This window comes from Phaenicophaeus curvirostris, chromosome 1, assembly GCF_032191515.1.
Source record: "Phaenicophaeus curvirostris isolate KB17595 chromosome 1, BPBGC_Pcur_1.0, whole genome shotgun sequence".
In the NCBI taxonomy this organism is placed as follows: Eukaryota; Metazoa; Chordata; class Aves; order Cuculiformes; family Cuculidae; genus Phaenicophaeus; species Phaenicophaeus curvirostris.
Window position 1 is genome coordinate 106,653,457 of NC_091392.1, and position 21,552 is coordinate 106,675,008.

The 21,552-nt window shown below is 36.3% G+C and overlaps 1 protein-coding gene across 1 annotated transcript in view; it reads right to left on the minus strand.

Annotated features, from left to right (window-relative positions):
- TMPRSS15 (transmembrane serine protease 15) overlaps positions 1–12,793 on the minus strand; it is a 56,879-nt gene extending 44,086 nt beyond the window's left edge. The window contains exons 1-7 of the mRNA XM_069852854.1: positions 12,649–12,793; positions 10,796–10,932; positions 10,424–10,491; positions 9,538–9,582; positions 7,384–7,526; positions 6,208–6,252; positions 2,109–2,279 (exon numbers count right to left, since the gene is read on the minus strand). Coding sequence (XP_069708955.1) covers positions 2,109–2,279; positions 6,208–6,252; positions 7,384–7,526; positions 9,538–9,582; positions 10,424–10,491; positions 10,796–10,932; positions 12,649–12,793 — 754 coding nt within the window. The remainder of the gene's footprint in view (positions 1–2,108; positions 2,280–6,207; positions 6,253–7,383; positions 7,527–9,537; positions 9,583–10,423; positions 10,492–10,795; positions 10,933–12,648) is intronic.
- Between the last annotated feature and the right edge of the window lie 8,759 nt (positions 12,794–21,552).

Consider the following 21,552-nt stretch of genomic DNA (forward strand, 5'->3'; position numbering starts at 1 on the left):
ACTCACTACAACCTCCTTTCAGGTTGTAGAGAGCCATAAGGTCTCCCCTCAGCCTCCTCTTCTCCAGAAGAAAGTGGTCTTATTTTTGTTTGTTTCTATCAATATATGAACACCAAATACATTTTGTCCTATATAACATGCCTGACTTTAATAAAATGTGAGCAAAACTTGTAAACTCTGACCTAATCGTTCATAGTAATTAGAAAGCATTAATTTTGCTTACACAATGCTACTTTTTAACTATAAGGATTTGCCTTTTTCTATTTAGCTATGTATAAAATGAAATAAAATAAAATATGTAAATACTCCAAAGAATATCCATGGCTTAAACCAACATAATGATGGTAGCAATAAATGACTGAGTAATTCTTTGAGATTGTGCTACCACAATGCTTGCAGTGAAACAGAGGTTTATCTGAGGCTACTTTATGATCTGATTTCTAACTGCAAAGGGACCTGCTCAGAGTCTATCACTGTTATGATCTAAATGGAAGTAGCTGTCATGCTAACCAGACATTTGGATGTGTTTCAGTGGATATTCTGCTGAAGTATTTTGATGGATATTTTCCCAAAGAAGTTCAGCTAAGTTTCCCTTCTTAGTTGGCTGCACTTAGTAAAATACATGTAAGGGGCATGTCTACAATTTACTTTTTTTTTTTTCCTGAAGAAAATTCCACTTCTGGCATGTGATCAGCCTTCAGAATCAGGCCTGCAGATTCTTTTTTTTTTTTTTTAAATGATCTTTTACTTTCTTTTTTGTTTTTAAGCCAAAGCACACTATTTTACATGTTTCTGTAAGCTCAGACAAGACCACCACACAGTTCTCAGAAAAGCTCAGAAGGTTGTTCTCATGGCTGGAGGGAAATAGATTTTCCATATTTCCAGAACAAAATTTGATATTTAAAATAAATAAAACACTCAGGGAGTTAATTTCTCTAAATTTTCCTAAAACTTTTGCAAAAGTCTCATTGCAAGAAAATCTTACAGACTTTTAACCAAGAGCTGAGACTATGAAAAGCAATGCAGACAACACGTATGCCTCACCACCAAAAAATCTTTGGCAAGCAGTGAACATAGCCAGACTCCTTGGTACAGTTTCACAGTGTTCACTGCTACATGGAGCAGTGGCTGCTCTGAACAAAAAGATGCTCAGGGAAACTAAGCAGTCAGATAAATGCAAACAGACTCACAGGTGTTAAAGGTTATAAACATTTCCTATTAAAAAAAAAATCAGTTTTCAGGTTTGTAAGATTTTCTCAGGACCACAGAAGTGCTGAGGTTAGAAGGGACCTCTAGACATCATCTGGTCCAACTCCCTGCTCAAGCAGGGCCACCTGGGCCTGATACCCAGACTTTCACAACACTACCTTTCATCTCTCACTGTGGTGCCAACAGCTCAGACATTTTTGTCAGTCATTCAGACACTCCCATTCCCTAGTATTTAGTGAAGTGGGTAGCCAAGAGACAGAGTTAGAGATCCTGCCAAGGATCCTTCCAGTCACGGCAGCAGCCACACAGACCTACCCTGCCTGCAAAATACTGCCACTTCCCTGCCCTGTCCCTCCCCTGTGGTGCCATCTAAGTTTCTGAATATACAATATCAGTGTAGCTGAGTGTACATAGTTACTAGGGAAAAGTTTTTTGTGCTGTTTTTTATGATGATATTCTTACTGCTGGAATCAAAAGAGAAACCTCTCTTCTGACTCCAATTAAGTGGTTTCTGATACTTGGTAATGTCACTTGATGTCAGTGCAGACTCATGATTTTAATTTATTTATAAAGAATGTTACTTGATAATACCAGTACACAACTTCTATGTCTATTTTATATTATAATTTACACTATATTTTTATTTATATTAATAATATTTATATAGTGATCAATGATTTCTATCTTATTTTCTATTGATATAGCTAGATTGTAATATTTCTTCATTATTTATTCTTCATGAATGAGAATTTCATAGAAAATTTCTATTTACAGGATAAAGATATGTTTAGTAGGATTGATTTGGACTTCACTGTGCAGTTTATTGACTATAAACTATTTACAAACTGCAGGCTTAAGTGTGTTTTGAAAGACTAATTTACAGAGGTTTACATTCTTACCACATATTTTTTCAGATTCATCTGAACCATCCGGACAGTCCAAGACTCCATCACAAAACAAATCTTTTCCAATGCAGGTGACACCATCATCACAAAGTTCAGCAGGTGGCAAACACTCAGCTGAAATAATAAGGACAGTAGCAATAACAGCACAGCTGTAACACATTTTCACTACAAAGGAAAATTTACTTCACTTCTTCCTGATAAAGGATCTCATATTTTAACAAGTATATCTTGAAAATTAAAGCCATCCTAGATTTCTGGATTTCAAAATACTAGGAAAATCACAAACCTTTCTCTTTTCAGGCTTTCAAATTACATTTATAAATCAAGAGTTATTTTCTGCAAAAAAAATAAATGGACAGATCCTTAAAAGAGTGGAATCTCAGTATTTTCCTAGAGCACAATTTTTCATTCACTGCAAACATGCTTTAGTCTTTAGGGGGTTTTAGTCTTAGTCATCCACAGAATTCAAGTAGGTCTTATTAAAGTGAACAAAAGCATACAGCTAAAATAAACTTTGGATAACTACTAATTTCAAAATTATTTAAGATTTTATTAAATTCTATGGAAGCTATTTACCCAGCACTGTTCAAATAGTTCTTTTTCTTTACTTCTGTAAATACTTACTGGAAAAGGTCAACATTTCTTATGCAAGAGGGGAAAATATTAATTTGTAAACCTTATCTGTCATCATCTAACTTTTATTGCTTGATTTATTTTTTCATAAAACTTAGTTCTGTAATCAGCTGAAGTAAATGCTTGTATGATATTGTATTCAATGATATCGGCATAAGTGACAAAGGCTGAAATTGGTCTGGATACATTGTAGCATCTCAAAGTGCTTTGCAAAACATTTTCAACGCAGCCTGCGTAAAGCTGTGTTTTGCAGGAATCACACCTCAGCCAAGTGTTGGAAGAGATACATTGCCAATGAATGAATTGCCACAGATAAGCAGAGATGAAACTGCATCTAGAACCAGAATATAATCCCAGCCAATAACGTAGGAATATGCATAAACCAAATACGCAAGTAAACGTTGTTTGCACATGACATGATCAAGGCTAGTTTTATTCTCGAATTCAGAAAACTAAACAGCATTGCCACCTACTGGATAGAAAGAAATTAACATTTTCTAGTAAAACATTTTGACTTCTTTTTTTTTAAAAGCCAACAAATTACCCTAAATTGCTAGGTAGTAAATACATTAGACTCATTTGAAAATACTTATAAATGTCAAATATATTTCACCATTTAATAAGGCTAGGGAAGGATTTCAAAGATTCAGACAGTTTTGGGTTTCTGTCCTTTGGAAGTCATGTGAGACTTTGTAACATGTTTGTTGGGGTTTTCTTGTTTGGGGTTTTGTTGTTTGATTTCTTGTGGGATTTTTTGTTGATTATTTTTCTTTCAAAAATCCCCAAGAAATAGTAGGAAACAAAAAGAATCTGTCAGTATGAGTGTTAATATATTACTGTACACAACACATATCACTTTTGTAGAAAGTAGAGTCTTAGATGTCCCTTCTCTTTGAAGAGATCTCCTTAGACAAATCAAAGGTAAACCCTCTTATGGTATATTTGTTAGGAATGGAATGTGAGGAATGAATGATGCTAGAAGAGACTGTATACAAATAATGTCATTTGAAGATCTCAGACTGTTTCATATAACCTCTCTGCTTCTCCCCAACTGCAGCTTTTGAGGACTTGCTTGTGGTGAGCTGTCCTGAACCTGGGCAACACAAACCAAGGTTAGAATGCTAATTCTTCCTTTCTAGGTACACCTCTGCAGTTGCCTGACCAGCACTGAGCAGCAGCTGGTCTGTTTTCATATCAGCTTTATTTATTGAATCCCCAGACCCTAACTTAGGTAATGATATGGTAACACCAGCTTGAGTGGCTTGATCCTGAATGTGAAATGTCACAACAAACATGAGAGAAATAATGTGGAACCCAAGAGTATTTTAAATCCTATTCTTTTAGGTCTAGTCACATGCTTTTCAATACCTTCAAAAGACTTCTGTTTGTGGTTTTTGGTTTGGGTTTTTTTTGTTTGTTTTGTTTATTTTGTTGGGGTTTGTTTGTTTTTCTCATTGAAATAACAGCAATGCTTTCATGCCCTCCCCTAGTATGTAAAAGTTCTGACCTGAAGTTGGTGTCAAGGAGTTTGTAGTTAGACTTGTGGGATCTGTTGAAACAAGACAAGTTACAAACAATTTTAATATTAGTACTAAAATATTTAAGTACATTTTTTTTTATAAATAACATTGCTCACAACACAGTGTGAGGAGAGGATCCTCAAACTTATCTAATATTTGTATATTTACATACAGGCATACATATATGTATGCACTTACAGGTACACAAATTTTCATGAGGACTTCCTAAATATTTTCTATCAAAACAGGATGATTTAGCACACACTCTTAAACTAAGCGGAGCCATTTTGTACTAAATGGATTACAGAGCATTCTATGCCAGCAGACTTAAGGATACAGTTCTTCTGGCAAAGAGAAGACCCCAAGAGAAGGTGCAGGGAGAGTGCAGCTGGATGGACTGTTCTCACACAGCTGCACTCAGAGAAGGAAATTTCACTCACAGCTTCACAGTAGTTTCTGAAGTGTTATATACATATGTATCTACCTACATATCTGTCCGTATGTTTTCTAAAAGATCACTATTTTGGAAGGAATGTAACATTCAAAGACCTAAAACGTGGGTATATGCATGAACAAGTAGATATTATAAAGCAAATATCAGGAAGCTACATCTGGAAGACCGTTGAAAATAGTTAGGATTGTTACAGGCACTGCCAAAAGTGCATGCACAATTTGATAACAAAAGCCATAAAAGGAAAAGGACAGGACAATGACAGAGGTATGAGAAGTGTAAGCACAAATCACAATGGTCTGTTATTGCATGATCTCACTAAGTAATATGTGAGATGCATAAGGATGGGTTTAGGGTCAACACAGCCAAAACCCAAGCATCCGGCAGATGCAAACATACCACATATGGTAAAACTTGGATATATCATGGGATTTAGACTGAAGCAGAAAGAACAAGGAAGCAGATACTGTTAGCAAACATATGAAAATGACACCAAGCAGACCAAAGACCAAGGGGGAAGATATCCACACCAGAAACATTATTCCTATTCCATCCTGAGGTGTTCACAACTCAAGCTCTGTTCTTCTGGTACCACTCCCACACCTTCTGATTTCTTCTTAAGGATGGCTAGCAAAATTGAACTTAGAACTCAGGGAAGGACTGAGACATCATACTGAAGGAAGGGACAGATAGGAGAAAATTTCTGTGTTATCAGTTTTAACTGTATCATTGGGAATAAGTTGTAGTAGTTGTACACTTTGGACTACACATGGTAGTAGGCCTGTAACTAGAATAATAAGTCTTTCATTGTTATGGCTGTAATTAGGCTATCAATAAATTCTTTTTTTCCTATAGTCATAGGTGCATTACTTTAGTTTACATAAATTACTTGAAGATGCTGGTCTGGTACCCTGCCCTGGAGAATTTGTGCTTGATAATTTGCATGCAGTTTGTACGCGACAAGTCTACCCACATGTAATGCTACAAAGCATCTAATGTATTATTCAGCTGTCTGACTGATTTATTTCAGGTTCGTACTCAGTGAATTTGTGAGACCAAAGAGTTGGGTCTACTTTATTGTCTATTTTCATAAGACTTCTAGGGATAGTGGAAGGAGAGTCTATCAATGCATATTGCTCAGTATATTGATAATCACAGAATGAGAGCTGGAGTGCCCAGCCTCATCTACGTGCCTAAATCTGTGGAATTTCAGCTTTTGACTTAGCTGATTAGTGGAGACTCACCTTTTGTTCTGATCCACTAATAATGTTCTTAGAGCTTTTGTACAGACTTCAGATCACTGTTTCCTCAAATGGTCAGAAATGATGAAGGGAGGATAACTAACACTGAATGGACCTTAGCCCTCAAAATGTAGATATAAGTGAAGCAGCTTTACTAAGTTATACCAGCTGAACAGCAAGTCTTGTGTTTCTGTGTATTGTATTGGTAAAACGAAAAAAAATGTTTCTGTTTTATGAAAGATACTGACCTGATGAAGTTAAAGGCATCATTGTAGTCAGATTTTCAGCAGCTACTGAAAGAAAGCAAATTCATTAAGCTCCTTTTATAGCACAGTATCTGGTTTTACATAGCTCAGAGAAAGAAATGTTAAAAAAATCAGCAATTACTATTTTGCTTTGAATCACTGGCAGTGTCCTGCTTCCCTCTTTTTAACCATCTTCACCCTGTTTCCAGTCTTTTTGCAATCTCTATGATCTTCCTAAGGATGAAAGGTCTACATTAATCCCTTTCAATCCTCAGTCCTTACACATTGCCTTTCATACAAGGTGTCTTCATCTAGGAGATCTCTGTCTTGACACTTTTTGTACTGTGGAGATTTTCAGAGCACGTGTCTTATAGAACAGTATTTAGATGACATAAATTAGTTTAAATTAACCTGGGATAATTTTCAGGAAAGGAAAGTTACTTTTAATCACTGTGAGAACTGTAATTTCAAGGAAGTCACACCTATTTTGTAGTTCCCTCCTTCTGAAGTAAGAATAAAACTTGTTTTACGGAACATATTGAGAAGCAAAACTACAATGAATTATTATGATTGTCAAGTGCTTGCAGTTTTTATTTTATTGACACCCTCCTGAAGGAATAGGCAGAAGATATCTCATGTGAAAAGAGGGATTTTAATGATCCACAGCAAGAAAAGTTTGACTATGTCATAGTTCATTAATAGAAATACAACATCTCTTCATAACTGTCTTTGGTGGCATTTTTGAAGTATAATAAACAATCACTTTCACAATGATATGCAGTTATTTAGAACAGCTACTTATACGCAGTGCAAGTAGTAAAGAGAGACAAAGATGTCAAGACTGAATTTAGTCTTTGAATACTTGAAGTACGTAGCAAAATATACACTTTTTAGAACAGAGTTGGAGACATTGCACACCAGATGTCCCACACTCCTCTTAAAGCAATCAGTTGCTACTCAATATTATCTCCAGCAGATCTTTAAATGTCAGCTCATCAACTCCACTTCAAAGCTTGTAAATGCTTCATTCAGCTGCTACTGGAAGCTCTGTAATGGGGAAGGAGGGCACCCAGGAGCATAAGTAACAATCCATTTGCTCTTCAGGAGCTAAAGATTTCATTCATGTTACCTGTATTTCTCAAGGATTAATGTATAGGAAAAAAAGTTTACTAGCATTACCTGTGACTTGTATGCTGTTCACATCAATTTTCAAAGTCTGAGTAAGACTAGTTCTATTTGCGTTGATACCCAAAACCAGCTCATCTTTTACTTTCTCAGCTGGTATCATATGAGAAAAATAAAGAGTGAAGATCACAGCAACACTAGCAATACAAAACAGAGAAGATGATTAGTTATGCAAGATAATGAAGTAAATTTGCTATATGACTTATCATGTAGACAATATTTCATTCCAACACAGTTTTCATTTGCAAAGTCAGAGTATCTTTAAGTGCTGACTGGCAAAGTTGACACTTAAAGAAATACTTCTTAATTATCAGGTAGGTTTGAACCTTGGAGAAACAGGGAATGTTTTTTTTTTCATCTACTCTTATTTTCACTGTGGAAAAAAATCAAACATTCATGTCAATTGTTGCAACAGAGCTGAATTTGAATGAACTAAAAGAATTAGGTTTATTATTATTCAACAAGTCTTCTAGTTTACGTCCTAAAATACTGATGATGAACTCTGAAGTGCTATGAAAATTACATAGTATATTTGTGTTACAAAACTATAGTACAAAGTGATCATTTCTATGAAGCAAACATAAATTTTGGATTCTGCATGTGTGGGGATTTTCTTTGTGATTGCCTGGATTCTCACGAGGAAACAGTAGTGGTTGGAAGCACAGATATTTCAAAATTAGTCGCTAAACTATGTTTAACTTCTATGGGGCTCGAATTTTACTTAGCATGTTGTCTGCTTTCTCTCTCATATCCCTTTTAGATTATATTATTAAGTTTATTTTTTGTTCCTAGATTTAGGTAGTGCCAAGGTACAATGCTTGATAAAAATAGAGATTTTTTTATTTACTTAAATTTAGGTGCAAACTTTTTTATTCTTTAAGCATTTTACTTCCCAATTGCAACTGACTCAGCAGTGCTTTTTGATAAGGGGTGATTAATCCTGTCATTTTGCTGAGCATAGTTTACAGTTTGCAATATATGGAAAAACTCTCCTCTTTATTTCTTACATGTCTCTGATAACCTCTAGTTCATGCTGAGCAAATAAAAAAACTTTTATTGCTATTCTTGTGACTCAACAGAGTTTCAAAGGTGAAATAACAAGGAGATTGCCCAAAGGGTAAAACACTTTAAATTGAAAGAGCCAACTAGAAAAGCAATATTTCAAGTGCTATTTAGAATGGTTCAAAGCAGAAGTGAAGACAGATCCTTACTAATGTTGTAAAAGTCAACATTCACTGACTTTGTGTTTTCTTCCACTTCTGTGGTATTTGTGTGAAGATACAGGGGTGGAATTGGTTTTATCAAATATATATGTTTACATTGCAGATATCTAGATTTCTGCTGTAGTTGATGGGGGGAAATAAGTTGTTCTTTGGCATAATAGATCTCCTCCTAAAAAGGCATCTGTATGGACCAGATAAGAAAACTCTACGAACCCATCACTTACAATTAGAGTCCCTGCTTCCCATTTTCAACATACATGTATTTGCCGTTGGCTAATATCCATTTTTCTTTTGCAAGCACAGTCATTCAACTTAACTCTTTCCTCTGATTATTTATCCACTGTATGTATTTATAGAAAATATTCATAGCACAAGAACAGCTGGTATCACAGAATTACATCATCTGTTGTCGTATAATTTGCACTTTTTAATTTTGTGGGCTCAGCTATAAGACAAACAGTTAAATAATTCATTTCTCATGGTCTTCCAGTTTTTCTAGTCTTTATGATTTTCTCCTGTTTTATTCTTTATGCCTGTCGTAACACAGACACTGTCATCAGATCTTTCTTTATTTAAAACTTGTTACTAATGATAATGTGAGATCTGCCCCCAAGTCTAAGAAGTTTTCCATAAGCAAGCTCAGCATGAAATGATCCTTTTTCCTTTCTGACTAGTTTCCTACCTATTTCACTGTGCTTATCTTTCTCATTTTTCTTTCTAAATGTACAGTCCCAAGCATTATTGCATTTTTTTTCTGCTAGTCCTAAAGGATTTTTTTGGAGGAAAGATATGTCTTCAAGTTTCACATGCTCTTCAGAGGGCCTTATCCACTTTCTAAAGCTGTATTTTTTCATCTATTCACTGTCCATGGGATAATTTTCTAAATTAATAGCATATTTAAGTGAACTTTCTCCTATTCAATTACCCGGTCTCTGACTTCTTGAATCTTTCGTGGCTGACTTCAGATATCCTGTAGGAAAAAAAACAAACAATAAAACAAAACACAACACAAAAACATATTATTCACCTTAAGTTTATAATGTCATTGAAAACATGGAAGTGTGTTCTGAAACTGGGAGAGAGTATTGTATGTGTTTGGTTGAATCAGAACCTTATTAAAAAAATTGTAAATGGAATTAACACTGCAGACCTCCCTGCAGATACTGGACTGTTTGCCAGCTTGCCTTCCGTAGGACAACCAACATAACAGGATATTGAAAAATCAGGTCAAAAAAGCTTTAATAAATGAAAGAGATCTTACTGTAGTATTTTCTGTACTCTTTAGGACACACAGGGTGCAGCTTTACCTGGTATCAAGTGACAGCCTCACCTAATAACACTCTAAGGAATATGAGTTAAGTGGATCCATGTCCAAATGTACATATGAGTGTTCCATTCTTCTCAGTTTATATCAGCAGATATTTAACCTGAACTTTCTTCTAGATGTAAGGGCTAACAACCCTGTAAACACAGTACAACTAATAAGCCTTGGAGGAAAAAGAGTAAGAAGAAAAATGTTAGAAATTCTTTAACATACAGAAGCTTTGTGAGTTGGTCTAACATCTCAGCCTTACTGGTTTGGTCAAGGCATGGATGGACATATAGGAGTCTGAGAAGGAAGTGTGCTCAAATAAACACATTGATGCCAAACTTTCAACAGAAGCACTTGGAAGAAATGAGGTGTGAAAGAAATAACATAGGATGCTCCCGAAGATCTTTTGAAAGCAAAGTGTTGGTAAGCACTCCTGCGAGAAATAGCTAAGTGAGGACTTTTGGTGTTTATTTACAGAGATTAATTAAACTGTACCTACTTGAATTGGGAAATTTCACATCTCTCAAATTCAGTTTCCAGATCACTTGCTTGAAAGACTTCTTGTATCTATATGGGAAAGAGATATCTTGTTTAAATACAGTAATTAAAACTACACTCAGTAGCATGCTGCATTCGTGATTTTAACACCAAGTAGTTTTTCCTTCACAAATCTACACTGCAGAAACACACTTTTCCTTTGATATTTCACCGATTTTCACAAATAAGGAATTTATTGAGTTCTGACAAGGCTTAGGTTATGAAATATCTCATTTTGGAGAGAGAAAATAGCCATTAACAGCTGGTCATATTAGGGAATTAATGCATAGAGCACATATACTCTTAAATTAATCAGAAAGCAACAGGCTCTTACCAGTTGTTCAACGTCAAAAGCAAGGACTTTGAAATCAGCTGATGATCTGTTTTGCAATGCAGGAGTGAATGATATCCCAGAGAGTATTTCAAATGTTCCTGTATAGTCATGAGTATGAGTATTCCCATCTACTTCAGCTAGATAATTAAAAAGAAAAATCAATGTTTTGAATTACATAAAAATAAATTAAAAAAAATTACATTAGGTTTTATTCCATACAGATCATCAATACAATAACTTTTAGCTTTCAATATTGGGTTGTGTTTGAAAGCATTAACATCCAAAATGTGTTTTAACACAAAACCAGATAACCAATATGTACTACACAATAATATTTATCCTTACAATAATTGCAGATCCTTGTAAACTAATATTTCTAAATAGATCCTTTTTTATGTATGTCAAATATAATATAAGAAAATATTTCATAATTATTATTTGTACATGCTTAAATGCTCACCTATTCATCTTCTAAAGCCTAAGTATTTAATTTAAAGCCTGTTTCTAACTATATATAATAATACACCATCACTACCTTTAAGCCTGTTTTATTTTACTGTGATGTCATAAGAGGGGAATTAAGTCAGTAGGGACAGCAAGTTTTAAAATCTGAAATGAAAAACAATAACAACTGAAGGAATAAACATCAATATTCTGACAAAACTTTTTTTTAATATGGTTTACAGCTACTTTATTCTTCATGTGCCTCTGTATGAAATAGTATGGACATCTGGTTAATGAAGGCACCAAAAACTTCAATGTATCACAATTATTTTTTTCAGCTACAAAAAACACTATTATGAAAAACTATACGTCTTGACTCTTTTGCTTAACCCGTTTCCTTCACTCCACTTCAAAATCCCTTTTTGTCGTTAGCTGTGAGGTCTCCACAGACCTAAATACATTTCCTTCCAATCAAAAATCTAGACCACAAAAGGGCTGAGGTTGGAAGAGAGTTCTGGAGGTCATTTGGTCCAATCCCTCTGCTCAGGCAGGGTCACCTACATCCACTCGGCCAGGCCCACATCCAGACAGCTTTTGAATATCTCCAAGGAAGGAGACTCCATTATCACATTAGTCCTTCACTGGATTTTTTCCAGTTGCTCCATATATCTCATGCACTGAGGAGTCAAGAACTGGACACAGTACTCCAGGTGTGGCCTCACCAGCACACAGTTAACATATATCCACAAGATCTTTAGACTAAAATTTCAGTTCCATTTGAAAATCATCCTATATGGATTTTTTTACTTAGTTTAATTTGAGTACCAGTATCTTGATTCTATCACATTCTGAGCATTGTCTAAACATTAAGAATGTCTTTACCTTAACTTTATATAAGGCTAGGATCTGACTGACGAATGCAGAATCTCTCTCACACCAATAAATAGCCTTAAAATATGTTTTTTTACAAAAATGAAAAGAATAAGAATCCAGGAGACACAGAAAATCCAAATCTCCCCACAAACTTCACTAGATTATTTGTGTCTTTCTCAGTCAATCATCATGTATGGAGAAAAAAGCAAAATTTCACAACTCACCACATTACCTTCTCTAGTTGATGAAAATAGCTGAATAACAAAACTTTATAGCTTACGTTGCATTCCAAGGACCTCTCCCAAAGTCTAAACCATGAATATTCTTTTCTGTGGTTTAAGTACATGCTTCAAGTACTTGTATTTTTGCCTATTCTGTTCACATCAATTTCCAGGGTTGAAGATGAGGAAAACATACCCCTCCCTCAGCATTAAAAGTATAGAATGAAATATGAAATATAATTACTATCATGACACCACTGGCTTCAAAGTCTGAACATCTACTGAAGAACTCCTGAAAAGAAGCTGGCAACTTACCTTGCTTTAATTTCTGGATTGATAACCATGAAAGCACAATCAAACCAATACAAGCACACACAAAAACTGCAAGCAGAGAAGCAAATAAAACTTCATAGTAACTAAGAGGAACATATTTCTTATTAGATGATATTTTCTGCTTCATTTCTGTCTTGAATACTTGTGAGAATTAAGGACTGGCAAATGACATGACCTGTAAAGGCAAACAATAATCTCCATGAACAGATATTTATAGGAGATGCTTGTAAATTAATTACACCATAAAACTTCATTGACATAGGTTTTTACAACTTTCCTGAAGAGCAATATTCATGCACAAGATATGTAGATACAAGGAAAAGAAATCTCTTCAGAGAGGAAGCACTTTAATATTATGTCTCAGATAAAGACTAAGCAAAACCGCAGAAGTGCAAGTCTGATCACTAAATTTGCACTATTTCTTGCCATTTGACATTTTGAAGTGAAAATTAATATAAAATGCTGCTGTCAGATCTACTGCTTATACAGGATTTTTTTGTAATATTTCACGAGTGCCGTTATGAGGACAACAGTGAAAGCAGTGGTTTTTATCATTCTGCTTTAAAAGTTTTTTTAAGAGGGATTTTTTTATATATAGGAAGTGCTGGCAAATGAGTTTTTTAGTACTGTGCCATAGTTCAGCAGCTAATGGTAACTTAGTAATACAAGTTTAACCTGCATCAGATGTGGGTTTTGACCACATATCTGGAGAACTAACCAGAGAAGACACTATGAAATGTATATTTGTTTATACTTTCTTGCCAGGCATAAATGTGCTATGGGATGCAAGCCCTTGATAAAGTTAAAGCATTGTATATGGCCTGCAAGGGTAAATTAAACAACCAATGTATCTTCCAGTCCAAAACTTTTTGTTACGAATTTCATCTATCAAAACTTTTGAGTAAATCAGCTCTAGAAAACTAAAATCATGCTGATTGTATTTTTCATGGACTGTGAGTTACTTTTTTTGACTCTGGAGCAGAGATCCTAAATTCAGGTTTATGGTATGATATTCCTTAGCAATACTAACAGAATTGGAGAATCTGAGCAAACCAGCCACATTCTTGTCTGTAAAATGAAAGGGAAACCTGTTTCAGTCAATCTCTGGAAGAGAGAGGCTCTAGCTACCTGCTAACTGACAGAAATGCAGCTGACAAAAGTTGGAAAGAATTTAGAAAGGCTTGAAATAAGACTCTTGGATCACTTAGCAGTTGTCTGCACAGTCTTTGAGAACTGGGATAGTTGAAATCATCTGCTACACAGCTGGTCAGATTTCAAGCAATTACATCACCATAAAAACATTGGCCTGACAGTAGTGTCCTTTATTTAATGTGTAATTATAACACAATGAAAGAAATTCAGTAATATTTTTCATAACTAACAATAAATAGGAATTTACTTAAAAATACTGTTTTAAAAATTAAATTCAGGGCAACTTCATCATATCGCCATTACAGAGCAAGAATAAACTCAGTCTATATCCTGCAAATGGATGAGATCTTTGAGTCATCATGCTAGATGAATTAGAGAAAGAACTGGTTTGTATATATTGTGTATGACACAAACACATGTATATGAATACAGATGTGTGTGTGTGTTTATGTCTATATTTATGTGACTATAAGGGTAGATTACATATCTACTGCCGAACACTACTGAACTGTGGCAAAGTGGTATCTCTGTACCTCTTTGTGATAATTCAGCAATAGTTTTAACAGTTCTTATTATGACTGATGTAAATGTTTATTTTTTTCCAAACATTCATTCTATCACAGAAGTTCAGAATACCTCTCACTTTTCTCAGTTATACATATTACGTTATTCCACATCTAGCAAAATTACATTATTACATGACAGTTGGACCAGGTGCAGGTGCCCAGGCTCTGTCACGAGGACTACAGGGCAGCCTTTGTGAAGAATGGCTGGGGCTGACTGTGCCTGACACAGTCAGTTCCAGCTGGTTCCAATGGCTCCACTGCAGGACACGGCTGAGCCCTGTAACCACAAAGGCAGCATCTCGGGGACAATCTGTGTAAAGAAGGGCAAAAAGCTGCCTGGCAGTGAGGGATGAGGTGACAAGTGTGGGAAACAGCCCTGTGAGCCCCAAGGGGAGAGGAGGATGGGATGAGATGCTCCAGGAATGCCAGCAGGGATCCCTTGCAGCTGCTGGGAAGACATTGGTGGCAGATGTATCCATGCAGTCAAGGAAGAACTCATGCTGGAGCAGGTGTATACGTTGTGAAGGAATTGTAAACTGTGGAGATCACAGAGGGGAGGTAGTTTATCCTGAAGTACTGCCACCTATGATAAATATCCATGCAGAAGAGGAAGAACGTGAGGAAGAAAGAGAGGCAGAAAGCAGCTATTACGGAACCTAACCCGAAAACAACACCCTAAAACCTAAAGCTAAACCTAACATCAACCTCAGCCCTAACGCTAACCTTAACGCTAACACTAAGCCCTAACCCTAAACCTAATTCCCAACCCTAAATATCACTCTTAACATAACCCTGAACCTAAACCTAATCCTAAACCTTACCCTACCCCTAACTATAACTGTAATCCTTCCCTAACCCTACCCGTAAACCTAACCAAAATCCCTAACCCTATTCCTACCCAAACCCTGCAGGCATAGAAGATTCCATTGTTGCACCTATTCAAGGCAAACAGCCGATGCTTTGGCATACCCGCAGTATCAGCAGAAAGCACAGAGCGAGCGGTTGATGCTCTCATGCTCGCTAGCTTGAGACTTTGGCAAGACCTGTGGGATAGCAAGAAAGGAAAACATTAGATGAACAAGGAAAGAAGGAAAACACTAAGATAAGGGGCACATCGGTAGCGAATAGTTGTTGCACTTTATCACTGTAGTCGTGAAAAAAAGCTAGGGGTGGTTCGGTTTTATGTTTATGGTTAGGATTGTGGTAAGCTTTAGGGTTAGGGTAAGGGTAAGGTTTAGTTTTAGGATTAGAGTTAGATTTAGGGTTAAGTGTTAGGGTTAGGTTTATGTTTAAGGATCAATAAGGATTAGGGTTAGGTTTAGGGTTAGTGTTAGGGTAAGGGTTACGGTTTAGGATAAGGGGCTAGGGTTAGGTTTAAGATTAGGATTTAGGGTTAGGGTTAGGGTTAGAGTTAGGGTCAGGGTTAGCATAAGGGGTACATCTAGGGTTAGGGTTAGCATTATGGTTTGGGTAGGATTAGGTTGAGGTATAGGCTAAAGCTAGGGTAAGCTAGGGTTAGGGTAAAGATTAGGGTTAAGGTTAGAGTTTGGTATTTTTTGTGGTTTATCTTAGGGTTAGTGGTTATATTTGGTGTTACTTTAAATTCACTCTAAACCTAACTGCAACCCTAAACCTAATGCCAAAGTAACCATAAATCTAACCCTAACTCTAACCCAAGCCCTTACCCTATCATAACCCTAAATCTCACCCTAAGACTACCCTATCCCTAACTGTAAAACTTACCCTAATGCTACCTAAAACATGATGGTACTAGTAACTCTAACAGTAAACCTAACCATAAATCTACCCCTGGACCGAACCCTACTCAAACCATAAACCTTACCGTAAACCTACACCAACACCATAACCCTAACTCTAAACCTAACCCTAACTCTAACCCTATACCTCACCCTAATCCTTAAACCCTAACTGAACACAGTATTCAAGGTGTGGTCTCACCAGTGCCGAGTACAGAGGGAGAATAACCTCCCTGGACCTGCTGGTCACACCGTTTCTGATACAAGCCAAGATGCCATTGGCCTTCTTGGCCACCTGGGCACACTGCTGGCTCATGTTCAGTCGGCTGTCAATCAACACCCCCAGGTTCTTCTCCAAACAGCTTTTTATCCAGTCTTCTCCTAGTCTGTATCACTGCATAGGGTTGTTGTGCCCCATGTGCAGGACCCGGCATTTGGCCTTGTTAAACCTCATGCCATTGGACTCAGCCCAGCGGTCCAGCCTGTTCAGATCCCTTTGCAAAGCCTCCCTACCCTCCAGCAGATCAACACTTCCATCCAGCTTAGTGTCATCCGCAAACTTGCTAAGGGTGCACTCGATGCCTTCATCCAGGTCATTGATAAAGACATTGAACAGGGCTGGACCCAGCACTGAGCCCTGGGGAACCCCACTTGTCACTGGCCTCCAGCTGGATTTCACACCATTTCCCACCACTCTCTGGGCCCGGCCATCCAACCAGTTTTCCACCCAGGAGAGTGTTCACCTGTCCAGGCCAGAGGCTGAAAGTTCCTCTAGCAGAATGCTGTGAGAAACTGTGTCAAAGGCTTTACTGAAGTCCAGGAAGACCACATCCAGCCTTTCCCTGGTCCAGTAGGTGAGTCACTTTATCATAGAAGGCGATCAGGTTAGTTTGGTAGGAACTACCTTTCATGAACCTGTGTTGACTGGGCCTGATCACCCGGTTCTCTTGCATGTGCTTCATGATAGCACTCAAGATCACCTGCTCTATGACTTTCCCTGGCACTGAGGTCAGACTGACAGGCCTGTAGTTTCCTGGGCCCTCCCTCCGCCCCTTCTTGCAGAAATGCTCAGCCACGCCCAGAGACTTGCCCTCCCTTATCAAAATGAAATGCAAATCAGCTTTCTTATGGCAGCTGTTTTCGTATGTTCAAGTTAATTGTTCCCTTTGCTATGCAGACTTCCATAATGTAAGGAAGAAAACCGGATCAATGGATCTGCAGTGAAAGTGCAGAAACAAGACTATGAGCTTGTTTTTGCTATTTGATAATGAAGAGAAGTTTACACCGGAGCTCACATGGAAGCACAACTTCTCAGTAATGCTATATTTAAAAAATCCGAAACCTTCATTTTGTTTACATTTAACTCTTCCAACTGCATGTATTGAGGGTGAGAAAGGTAAGTTCTCATGGTCAGGCAGAAGTCAAACTACATGAAATGAAAAACTTGGACCTCATTTACTAAATAAGTTCTCAGATTTTTTAGCAGTTAAAAATATAGGAGTCTTTGTGTAATATATTATTTAATATTACTTGACTGAGTTGCATAATAATCCATCACTAATATGCTATTCCCTCTTCAAACATCTTTTCATGCGTATTTCTTATGCATACTTGACCCAGCAAGATATGGCTTGGCAGAGGAGTCATGACTTAGCAGAGGACTACATAGTCTTTGCACACAACCTATTTTCACCTGTTTTCAGGATAATCCAGCTTGGAGGACTTGTGGAATCTTCAGTTTTCTAGGATGTTATTTCTTATCCTGAGGTTCTTAGACAAGATCATAAAATTTAAAAAGTGCATACAGCAGTAAATATGTGAGTAATAAGTTGTTTTCTTTTCATTAAATTGTACTGGAGATGATGAAAATACTATGCTGTAGAGCACAAAAATGTTGAACATATTTGGAAAGATCTGTACTTTAATCAAGTGAAATGTATGAAGGAACAATGTCTCCATTTCCCCCCTGAAATCATACAATTTCAGCTAATTAAAAAAACAACAATCCAACCAACCAACCCCCTCCAAAACCAAACCAAATAACCAGCCTAGTTTCAGGGTCTGGCAACAAGCAAAACTGCTCAGAGGCCTAAGTAATATTGGTCTCCATTAAGCTAAGGTATGTTGGAGATGAGAAGATTGAGAACAGAATGGGACACTGGTATTTGCCTTCAGTCCCTAAGCATTCCCTAAATTGTGGGTCTAAGTATATGCTGAAATCTCCAAGTAGATGCCTGGTAGGTCTCATCACATTGGAAGATTTACTGGTCATGGAGTCATCTGAAAAGGGTGTTTGTTCTAAGACACTACCCAAAAATTTTCATATACACACCTTACAAGAAATCAGTTTCCTAGGGGTACTCACTAAATAGATGGGGTGCAAATTGTACAAAATAATACAGCAATGGGTTACTAAATGCAATTAAATAACTAATAGTTTTACTTTATATGGAAGACCATACTGAAACTAATTCTGAAACTGATTCTAAGGAATTTTAGATTCCTATCACATGAGCTAATATCTATGCTGTTTTGTGCATTCACAGTTTAATTACATTCTGACTTCCAACAAGACTGTAAGAAAAAGAGGAGGGAAAAAACCCATAAAATCCTCATGGATTTTGTACAATGCTTGAAAAGGGTTCAGAAATATGGATTAAAATTAACTCTTCAATGAATGACTCAAATGATTGCTGGGAACTCATCTGTTTCCATATTAATTGATCTGGAAAGAAATTAAAAATGCACTGCAGTCATTAGCAGTTTTAATACTTCAGACTGGCTTGGTGAAAAAAAAACTGTACTAAAAACAAAAGTAGAAGGTATTCACTTTCCCACAATTTGGAGAAAGATTTTTTTTTTAAAAAAACCCCAATAACATAACTGAACAAAAAGACGGAATCATAACTTCCCTTGTTTAAGCACATTGAGAAAGATTGCACAGGACAGCATTGAGGTTCCTTTCCAGATCAATCAATACCTTGTCTGACTTAACATTCCCTTACTTTTCCACCAGTTCCCAAAACAGGATTAGAGAATCTTATTTCACGTCAAAATGAGAGAAATATGTTTCTCTTTGATTATAATAAAAAGTGAGGCAGACTAAGATTATCCAGAAAGGAAATCTGTGAGGAATCCACTTTACTTCAGCAGAAGTGATCACAGGGCTGGCAGCTAGCACTAAAAGCAAAGGAAGACTTTCACCTGACATTAGAGATCTAAGAGTGAGGAAAATTTTTTTCAGAAGGCAGTCAGCCCTTCTTCATTGACTGAAGAAAAATACTAAATATTTTAACACGTCTATCTAATTTTTGAGGTAGTTTAAATTAGGTGACCTTAGTAAAACATGATGTCTTCCATTTCTGAAAGTAAGTTAATTAGTCATATTGAAATAGTTAGCTAATTTGCACCTCTAGATGCATATACCTCATTATATTCCTCCTTATTATTAGAAGAAAAAGGTGTGGATCATCAGAACAAAGTGAAGATAATAGCAATCAAAATAAAATGCTAGCTAGTGGAGGCTGATGACAGAAAAAATAGAAAATATCATGAACCATCTGAGTAATGAATATACCAATGCAAAGTTCTCTGTGACAAGTAAACAGGGCAAAGCAGAAACAGATAAGGCACACATGAGAAAGCACCAGAGTCTTAACTGATAACACTGAATGGCAAAATAAGCAGGTAAAAGACAAAGGTCAGGAGCAACTTTATTGCTTCTCTGATTGAATTAATGTAAAACCCAATGTGGAGGAGTAGCTGAAAACAGTTGTAAATTTACCACAACGCAATGTTTTCTATAAATGAAAGCAATTACAGAACTTTACTGTGCATATAGATTTATGGCATATAGGCCGATATGGAAGCATTGAAAAGAAAATTAAAATACAAGGGAATATTTCTTCCGTCTCCCTTAGTTTTTATTGAGAATGATACAATAAATGCAAGCTACATTTTCTATACTAGACACAGTTCTTTGTCAGTATATATTTGTTTCTAAAGACAGTTTGGAGTAAAACCTTTGTATCTGTTTGTGTGTTAAGGGGACACAAAACACAGAAAACAAAAAGGTCTGAAACAATGACATAGATATATGGGCTCGTTTAACCTCTTTCCATTCTATGTAAACCGTTTCATTAAAATGCATTTGTGTCTTTTTGCATAGTCTCCAGCAACATTTCTCAAGGTTGTCCATGCTATTTAGCAAATTATTATTCTCAAAACATATTCAAAAATTTGTGTTCCAAACAACAGGAAAAATGGGAAATCTCATGTTCAAATATTAATTAAATCATTAAGAACTGTATTTCATGAGTGTTATTTCAACCCCTGAGTGCTGTTGACTTGTCGATCTTGGAAGCTGAGAAGCATTACCATCCCCTGTTCTGCAGAGCAGTTAGATGAAGGTATTTACAAAGTCATTGAGTTTTTACTATAAAAAACGGGAATAGAACCTGTTTCTCTGAAATTTGAGAGCATTAGAATTCCAAGTCTCCAGGTCATCGTGCTAAGCCCCTGGCTCTTTTACACAAACTCATATTTAGAACTGATTATTTTGCTTACAGTCCTGGAAAACTCTAGCCATAATTATTGTTATAATTTTTATGCCATTTCGTTAGCACCTCATAGAGGTTATTTCTGTTCGACCATGTCAGCCAGAGCAAAGTAAAATCAGATACATGTGTCAGACAGAGAATGGTCAATTTAAAGGAGAAGATAAGAAGAGGTAAAGCTGAAATCCTTGGTGTAAATAGCACACAAAATGAGGAGAAAACTGAGGCCAAAGAAACTCAAAAACAGAGTACTGATAAGATATTTACCTCAATGTGTCAAATGTGAACATAAGCTTGCTCTGTCTAAATAAACATGTTACAAAGTATTTTGACAGCAGACCTTTTTTGATGTTAAAAATACTCTGTATATCCTTCCAAAAACATTTGGCCTCAGTCTTGCTCATTTCCCTTTGAAATCTGTAGTAAAATATTCAATAAAAGCTGAACCTGACTTGTAGAAGAATTATATCAGTGCAATACCCTTTGAAAAATCCCACTTTACACCTAATGTAACATTAGGACAACAATTTTTTATTTGTTTTGGAGGAAAGGGATGATAAGTAAACTATTGTACTCTATCTTTCAAGATCCCCCAAACAAGATAACGTAGGTAAAAAAGTAGATTACTAAATGATTTGATATTTTTTTTTCTTGTCCTCTGTACTTGACCCACAAAATGACTATTGAGCAAAAGATAATTTATATTCTTTTAAATACATGTGGGAAAGCATGTAGGTTAGACCTCTGTGATAATCTATTTAGCTTCTTACACCAAATTAACTTCTCATATTGGACATTTGACAAGTTGATGGAGAAATAAAATAAAGAATGTGTAATGAGTTTCTTATTTTTATT